Source organism: Homarus americanus, unplaced genomic scaffold, assembly GCF_018991925.1.
Source record: "Homarus americanus isolate GMGI-L3 unplaced genomic scaffold, GMGI_Hamer_2.0 scaffold12743, whole genome shotgun sequence".
NCBI classification, from domain to species: Eukaryota; Metazoa; Arthropoda; class Malacostraca; order Decapoda; family Nephropidae; genus Homarus; species Homarus americanus.
Window position 1 is genome coordinate 84,867 of NW_024713557.1, and position 9,875 is coordinate 94,741.

Below are 9,875 nucleotides of genomic sequence, written 5' to 3' on the forward strand. Positions count from 1 at the left end.
TAGATATCTTTTGAAATACTTGGAGTTTTATCAATTTTAAGACCCTATATAACTCTGTGGTCTTATGTTATATTAAGTTAAAGGGCTGAAGTCTGTTATCTTAAGTTAAAGGGCTGAAGTCTGTTATCTTAAGTTAAAGGGCTGAAGTCTGTGTTATATTAAGTTAAAGGGCTGAAGTCTGTTATCTTAAGTTAAAGGGCTGAAGTCTGTTATATTAAGTTAAAGGGCTGAAGTCTGTTTTTTTAAGTTAAAGGGCTGAAGTCTATGTTATTTTAAGTTAAAGGGCTGAAGTCTGTTATTTTAAGTTAAAGGGCTGAAGTCTATGTTATTTTAAGTTAAAGGGCTGAAGTCTTCTCAAGTCTCACTGGATATTGAGTCACTCGTCCACACTTTATCGTAGAAGGCTGAGTAGAGGCGAACACATCAGGCTGGTTGGGTTGATGATGGTTGGTTGTTGATGGATGAAGTTTGGGTTGATGATTTGTTGAAGTTAGACATTTATGAAGAAAATTTCACCCGAATGTCTTAATAACGACCGTCATAATCTCTTGTAATTACTGAATGTCTGTATATAAATAAAGTTGTATAATGTTTAGGTATTTTTCTTAATGTCCAAAGTGGTATAGGAATTTTTGAACCATATGAGGGAAGTAAATTATTATCTGGAATGTTTAATTAGGATAAAAAATTTCTTCATAACCAACCTTGATCTTGATGATGTTATTGGTGGGGTCAACACGTCATCGTCATCATCATCTTCGTCGTCATCGTCTTCGTCATCATCATCACCAAAAGAAAAAGAATTTGGCCAGTGAGACGAGATAGTGGTAGTAGGGGGGTGGGGTTAGGGGGGAGGTGGGGGACTTTGAGAGAGAGTTGAAATTGGGCAAGTCTGTATTGCCTCTGTGTTACTCCTTACTGTCACCACTTCATTGTATTATTCCCCTCCTCTCTCAGATGTGGGATATTGCTGTTGGTGTTTCTCTCTGTCTATATGTATTCATGAGTCGTATGTAATCGAAAGTTACTGTAATCATTAATATGTAAATTCAACTCAGGGAAAATTTTTTAATGGAACGTGACGAAATTTTGGTATTGTTAGTCATAGGTTCGGGAGTTGTGTTAGTGTTTCAAATTATAAAGACGGAAAAACATAACAACAGCGATATTTATTTTTGGGGAGGAGAGAGGAGAGAGGGGGGGGGGGGCTGTATACGTGGTGCCTATGAATGAGTGATGAGCTTTTGTTAAGATGACAATCCTCCGACACCTATGGTAGTGTTGGGCCTTGGCTCAATAAATCCTAACCACGGGACAAATATCTCCCTCGTAAACGTCTGTGTCCTGACCCGACCTTCACGCCACCTTATTGTCAGTGTCATTTATTTTCCTGTCGCTTAAATTAATCTTTGCCAGTGAACGCATCCAAACTGTCGTCTCTTCTGTATGCCCCTTCCTTCCTTCCTTCCTTCCTTCCTTCCTTCCTTCCTTCCTTCCTTCCCCTCCACACCACGTCACCACACCACCACATTCCACATTTCTACCTAAAATTAGAGTTCGATTTCTCATAATTTTTAATTGTTGATGGACCAAATTATTAATCTTGTTACGCTGAAAGACCTTAGTTGTTGAAGCACCACCACCACCACCCCTTGTCTCTCCTCCCACCACCACCACCCCACACTACCACCCCCACTCCTACTACCACCCAACACCACACTACCACAACACCACACCACACCCCAGGGAAGGAGAGGCGTTGTAGTATGGCTCAGGTCATCGATTGATAATATAATTTATAGTTGTGTCAGGTGGTGAGATACCATGGTGGCTGACGGTGTGGGTACAATACCATGGGGGCTGACGGTGGGTACAATACCATGGGGGCTGACGGAGGGTACAATACCATGGTGGCTGACGGTGGGGTAACATGGTGGCTGACGGTGGGTACAATACCATGGGGGCTGACGGTGAGGGTACACAATTCCATGGGGGCGACAGTGGGTACACACCATGGGGGCTGACGGTGCGGGTACAATACCATGGGGGCGACAGTGCGGCAACACAATACCATGGGGGCTGACGGTGCGGACAATAACATGGGGGCTGACGGTGCGGGTACAATACCATGGGGCTGACAGTACGGTAATACAATACCATGGGGGCTGACGGTACGGGTACAATAAAGGGGCTGACGGCGGGTACAATACCATGGGGGGCTGACTGTGCGGGTACAATACCATGGGGGACGGTGCGGGTGGACTAGGTGGTGCCTTGAGGATGAACCAACGACTCTTAGGAGGGGAGGCGAGCGGTCGAGCCACTGAGCCACCGCACTCCACTGGTGATAGAATTTACATACTTTAAGTGGTGATAAAATATGCATAATCCGGTGTAATTTATTCATGAGGTGATATAGACAAACGGCATAACATTGAATGGTGATTGGTTAGGTTACTGTAGGTTAGGTCAGGTTAGGCCAGTTGGTCAGGTCAGTCGTTGGGTCAGGTCAGTCAAGTTGGGTCAGGTTTGGTCAAGTTCAGGTCAGGTCGTTGGCAGGTAGTCAAGTTGGGTCAGGTTAGGTCAAGTTGGGTCAGGTCAGGTCTACTTAGATTTAGTCAGGTTAGGTTAGGGCACATGGTCTAATTTCGATGTCTCTGCTCGGCTGTCTCTCCTGTCAGCTGAAGTGAGAGATAGTGGAAGAGATACTGAGACACTGGAGAGATATATACTGAGACAACAGTTGGTGGGGGAGACAGAGAACAGGTGGTGGGGAGAGACAGAGAATAGGTGGTGGGGAGAGACTTGAGAGAGCAGGTGGGGAGAGACAGAGAATAGGTGGTGGAGCGAGACTGAGAAACATATAATTGCGAGATAAAGAGATCAAGTATTAAGAGACACAGCCAAAATAAGAGATGAGAGAGAGAGAGAGAGAGAGAGAGAGAGATTTCGCTCTGGGGAAATTCTCAAAGGTTCTTACGATAGGAGCTGTGAGAACGCCTCTTATTACCTCACTTAAGATAAATTACAATGATGGGAGAGAAGAAAAATGGCGTCAGAATTACATAGAGACTTGAATACGATTTTTTTCATATAGTATGACAAAAAATAATTATACTTGCTTTTGAGAATCGAATCGGAACATTACCTTAATTAAAAGAAAACAAAACCAGTTAAAATGGCGTCGAAGTTACTGTGAGACTAGAGGCATTCATTTTAGAATTTACTGACAAGGGGGAAAGATTCAAACACGGGAAATTTCAAGATGGCGTCAAAATTGGGCTAAAACTAGAATTATTTCGTCTAGAATTTAATCCAGGAAGCTTTGAGGGATTTTCGGGTTGTCTTGTATTATAGTCTCCAGTAAGCTGCCACGATCCCTCCCTAAGCTTGGGGTGGGTGAGTTGGGGGAAAGGATCGACTCAGACTCAGTGGACTATCAGCTTGAGTCAGCTTGAGTCAACTTGAGTCAACTTGTCCGTCGCTTAACGCTGTAAAAACTTTAGCGTTCCTTTTATGGGGGTTGACGGATTGGGGAGGGGGGTTATATTTTTTCCTTTCTCTTGCATTTTCCTCTTTCTCTTCCTCTTTCTTCTCCTTCTTTCTTCTTCTCGAATAATATTAAAGTGTATATGAAACCTGGTAACGACTTGTCCCTCGGAGCCCTTGTTGTCAGGGGTAGTTCATGGATTTCTCACAATAATTCGTATCCTCCATCATTCACGTGTATTAATGTATAAATAGTAGTGTTGATTGACTATTATTACTGTATAAATAAAGTCTGATAGCGTAGGCAGCCATCAGATTTTTCACAGGGTTATGATGTGTTTACTTATTTCTCGTCAGATAGTTTATGAATTAATTGTATATTAACAATTAATAATAAGAAGTAACATTGAATTATAGGAGTAGACCTTAATTAAGCGTGACGTGTAAAACGGTGATTGTCCCTCGCGCCTTTTAGCTAAGACACCGGTCCGGCTGAGGTCCGGCTGAGGTCCGGCTGAGGTGTGGACAGATCGAGAGAGCACGTCACACAGCAATCAACAGTGTTTTTTTTTACGTTCCGGACATTAATATTACCGTAGCAACTTTACAGAGCGGCTGGAGTCTTCATAGAGCTTCATTAGAGTCTTAAAATAAAGCTGATTTTCTGATAACTAGAAGAGAAAAGTGATATTGTGGAGGGGGAAGCTTGCATTTTAAAGTAATTATTATTTTTTGTGAGTAAAAACTACCACACGTGATATAACCAGAATTAATTTGAACTGATATGACCCGACTAGAATCTTATTTTGACTTAAACTAACCAAATCCAGCTTATCCTAATTGAACTTATCCTAACTTATTTCCTAGTGAGACCCAGTTACACTAGGTCCTAGTTTTAATGGGCCCCTGTTCTAATGGGTCTTAGTTTTAATGGGCCCCTGTTCTAATGGGTCTTAGTTTTAATGGGCCCTGTTCTAATGGGTCTTAGTTTTAATGGGCCCCTGTTCTAATGGGTCTTAGTTTAATGGGCCCCTGTTCTAATGGGTCTTAGTCCGTATATTTCCCAAGTGTCATATTAATGTTTTTTTTTACTTTCAGGTGAGTGTGGTTGTGGCACCCCTCGTAGGTGTGGCAGCGACGGTTAAGTGTCTCAGGTAGGTTTGTGTTGTCGTGCAGATGTGACTTTCCCTGCAGGTGTGGCTCTGCTTGCAGGTGTGGCTCTCCCTGCAGGTGTGGTTCTCCCTGCTGGTGTAGCCTCCTGCAGGTGTGGTTCTCCCTGCAGATGTAGCTCTCCTTGCAGGTGTGGCTCTCCTTGCAGGTGTTGCTCTCCCTGCAGGTGTATTGAAGCCTGAGAGCCTGACACTATGCCTGTCAATATTGTCCTGTTGTTTTGAAGTTGTTGGTCAGATATGTTGTAACCGAGACAGGAGGAGGGAGGAGGGAAGACAAACAGGCAGGCAGGCAGGCAGGAGGAGGGAGGGAGGGTGTCAGGGATGAGGGTATCAGGGAGATAAAGAGGTAGGGATCAGGCAGGTGTGTGCAGCATCATATGGTGTCTGAATATTTCCTGTATAAAAGTATAAGAATTTATTCCCCTCCACAAACATTTAATCCCTGATGTTACTTGATGTTAACAGCTAAATTATGTTACTGGATGTTAACAGATAAATTATGTTACTTGATGTTAACAGCTAAATATGTTACTGGATGTTAACAGATAAATTATGTTACTGGATGTTAACAGCTAAATTATGATTGATGTTAACAGCTAAATTATGTTACTGGATGTTAACAGATAAATTATGTTACTGATGTTAACAGACAAATTATGTTACTGGATGTTAACAGATCAAATTATGTTACTGATGTTAACAGCTAATTATGTTACTTGATGTTAACAGCTATTATGTTATGATGTTAACAGCTAAATTATGTTACTGGATGTACAGATGGTGCTACTTGACGTTAAACGCTAAAAGTAACTTGAGGAAGATGTCACTTGATGGTAAAGCAAGGTGACGTCACTCCTTTCGTGATAAAACTAAAGTGTGACGTGACCTATTGACCCTACTGTGACGTCACTTATAGACCCTAATCTGACGTCACTTAGGTTGATGTCAACGGCAGGTAGGAGGTAGAGATGATGTCAGTGCTGTCAGGGCAGTGTTGTCAGGGCATCACAGTGTTATCTCGACCTGAGCACAGCGTGTGGGTGGTGGAAATGTGTGACGTCATAACGGTGCTGATCAAAGGCCTGGGGATGTGGGAGGGGAGGGAAGGGAGGGAGGGAGGAGGAGGTGTGGAGGGAGGGGAGGAGGATGGGAGGGAGGGAGGGTGTGGGAGGAGGAAGGAAAGGGAAGGGAGGGACGTAGAAAAAAGATGAAAGGAAGGAAGATGTAAGGGAAAAGGGGGAAGGGGGATGAGAAGGTGAGGGAGAAGATGGGAGGGATAGGGAGTGTGAAGAAAGGAGAGTAAATAGGGAGATGAAGGAAGAGTAAATAGGAGGAAGGGAGAGTAAATAGGGAGATGAAGGAAGAGTAAATAGGAGAGAAATAAGGACGGGAAGGAGAATAGGAGACGAAGGGAGAATAAAGAGAACAAAAAACAAACTATTTCACCTCATCTGTATTTTTTCCCACCATTAATTTCACTCACATTTCTCATTGTCCAATTATTTAGTTCAATCAAATAGGTTAACGTAATGGGGCTAAATAGTTACCACCTGAAACCTTTTATTCAGGGAAGATTAATTAATTTTTATTGGTCTTATTTTGTTAATTTGTTTGTTTTATGTTGATTTTGTTGTTGTTTATTTGTTTATTTCTGATGATGTATAAAAACAGTATATTCAGTTGTATTTATATTCAGTTGTATTTTAACCCTCATTCATGTATATATTCAGTTGTATTTAAACCTCATCTCATGTATATATTCAGTTGTATTTTAACCCCATTCATGTATATATTCAGCTTTCGTATTTTTAACCCCATTCATGTATATATTCAGTTGTATTTTAACCCCCATTCATGTATATATTCAGTTGTATTTTTTAACCCCATTCATGTATATATTCAGTTGTATTTAACCCCATTCATGTATATATATTCAGTTGTATTTTTAACCTATTCATGTATATATTCAGTTGTATTTAACCCCTATTCATGTATATATTCAGTTGTAACCCCATTCATGTATATATTCAGTCGTATATAACCTTGTATTCATGTATATTCAGTTGTATATTAACACTATTCATGTATATATTCAGTTGTATTTAACCCCATTCATGTATATATATTCAGTTGCATTTTAACCCCATTCATGTATATATTCAGGTCGATATTAACCCCATTCATGTATATATTCAGTTGTATATTAACCCCAGAGTTTGTATATATATTCAGTTGTATTTAACCCCATTCATGTATATATTCAGTTGTATTTTAACCCCATTCATGTATATATTCAGTCGTATTTAACCCCACCATGGCTATATTCAGCGTTGTATTTTAACCCCATTCATGTATATATTCAGTTGTATATTAAATCCCCTGAGTTTGTATATTCAGTTGTATTTAACCTATTCATGTATATATTCAGTTGTATTTAACCTCATTCATGTATATATTCAGTCGTATTTTAACCCCATTCATGTATGATTCAGTTGTATTTAACCCCCATTCATGTATATATTCAGTTGTATTTCAACCATTCATGTATATATTCAGTTGTATTTAACTCCTATTCATGTATATATATTCAGTCGTATATTAACTCCTATTCATGTATATATCTGAAGTGTATATTAACACCATTCATGTATATATTCAGTTGTATTTTAACCCCCTATTCATGTATATATTCAGTTGTATTTAACACCATTCATGTATATAGTTCAGTCGTATATTAACCCCATTCATGTATATATTCAGTTGTATATTAACAATTCATTCATGTATATATTCAGTTGTATTTTAACCTATCTATGTATATATTCAGTTGTATTTTAACACTATTCATGTATATATTCAGTCGTATATTAAATTCCCTATTCATGGTATATATTCAGTTGTATTTAACACCATTCATGTATATATTTAGTTGTATTTTAACACTATCTATGTATATATTCAGAATGTATATTAACCCCATTCATGTATTATGGTTATCTCTAGGCCGTGGTATTAACACCATTCATGGTTATATTCAGTCGTATATTAACTCCTATTCATGTATATATTCAGTCGTATATTAACCTCTATTCATGTATATATTCAGTCGTATATTAACAATTATCTGTATATATTCAGTCGTATATTAACCTATTCATGTATATATTCAGTCGTATATTAACTCCTATTCATGTATATATATTCAGTTTATATTAACCCTATCTATGTATATATTCAGTCGATATTAACCCCATTCATGTATATATTCAGTCGTATATTAACCCCATTCATGTATATATTCAGTCGTATATTAACCCCATTCATGTATATATATGAATGTATTTTAACACCATTCATGGCTATATTCAGCTGTATTTTTAAACCCCCATTCATGTATATATTCAGTTGTATTTTAACCCTATTCAGAAGAGATTAGTTGTATTTAACTCCATTCATGTATATATTCAGTTGTATTTTGAACCATTCATGTATATGACTAGTTGTATATTAACCTCTATTCTATGTTGTATATTAACACCATTCATGTATATATTCAGTCGTATATTAAATCCCCATTCATGTATATTTAGTTGTATTTAACCCCATTCATGTATATATTCAGTTGTATTTTAACCCCATTCATGTATATTCAGTTGTGTATAACTGTATATATATTCAGTTAGTATTAACAATGCCATTCATGTATATATTCAGTCGTATATTAACTCTATTCATGTATATATTCAGTTGTATTTTAATCCCCATTCATATATATATTCAGTCGATATTAACCCCATTCATGTATATATTCAGTTGTATTTAAACTCTATTCATGTATATATTCAGTCGTATATTAACCCCATTCATGTATATATTTAGCTGTATTTAACACCATTCATGTATATATTCGTTGTATTTAACCCTTACTATGTATATATTTAGTTGTATTTTAACCCCATTCTATGTATATATTCAGTTGTATTTTAACCTATTCATATATATATTCAGTCGTATATTAACCCCATTCATGTATATATTCAGTCGTATATTAACCCCATTCATGTATATTCAGTTGTATATTAACCCCTATTCATGTATATATTCAGTCGTATATTAACCTCATTCATGTATATGGTTTAGTTGTATTTTAACCTCATTCATGTATATATTCAGTTGTATTTAACCCATTCATGTATATATTCAGTTGTATATTAACCCCTATTCATGTATATATTCAGTTGTATATTAACACCATTCATGTATATATTCAGTCGTATATTAACCCCATTCATGTATATTCAGTTAGGCTTTAACCTCATTCATATATATTCAGTCGTATATTAACCCCATTCATGTATATATTCAGTTGTATTTTAACCCATTCATGTATATATTCAGTCGTATATTAACCCCATTCATGTATATATTCAGTTGTATTTTAACTCATTCATGTATATATTCAGTCGTATATTAAATCCCCTATTCATGTATATATTCAGTTGTATTTTAACCCCATTCATGTATATATTCAGTCGTGGTTATTAACCCTATTCATGTATATATTCAGTCGTATATTAACCCCATTCATGTATATATTCAGTCGTATATTAACCCCATTCATGTATATATTCAGTTGTATTTTAACCCCATTCATGTATATATATTCAGTTGTATTTTATCCCCATTCATGTATATATTCGGTTGTATTTAACCCCATTCATGTATATATTCAGTTGTATTTTAACCCCATTCATGTATATATTCAGTTGTATTTTATCCCCATTCATGTATATATTCAGTTGTATTTTTAACCCCATTCATGTATATATTCAGTTGTATTTTAACCTCTATTCATGTATATATATTCAGTTGTATTTTATCCCATTCATGTATATTCAGTTGTATTTTAACCCCATTCATGTATATATATTCAGTTGTATTTATCCCCATTCATGTATATATTCAGTTGTATTTTATCCTATCTATGTATATATTCAGTTGTATTTTAACCCCATTCATGTATATATTCAGTCGTATATTAACCCCTATTCATGTATATATTCAGTTGTATTTTAACCCTCTATCTTGCATATATTCAGTTGTATTTTAACCCCATTCATGTATATATATTCACAGTTGTATTTTTATCCCCATTCATATATATTCAGTTGTATTTTTAACCCCATTCATGTATATATTCAGTTGTATTTTAAC

General features: G+C 37.0%; 1 protein-coding gene across 1 annotated transcript; it reads right to left on the minus strand.

Annotated features, from left to right (window-relative positions):
* Window positions 1-1,796: 1,796 nt before the first annotated feature.
* On the minus strand, window positions 1,797-2,341 carry LOC121872256 (leucine-rich repeat extensin-like protein 3; the record flags this gene model as incomplete). The annotated part of the gene is made up of 1 exon (XM_042374926.1): window positions 1,797-2,341. A coding segment is annotated over one exon (545 nt), but the record flags the coding sequence as incomplete, so codon positions are not given.
* Between the last annotated feature and the right edge of the window lie 7,534 nt (window positions 2,342-9,875).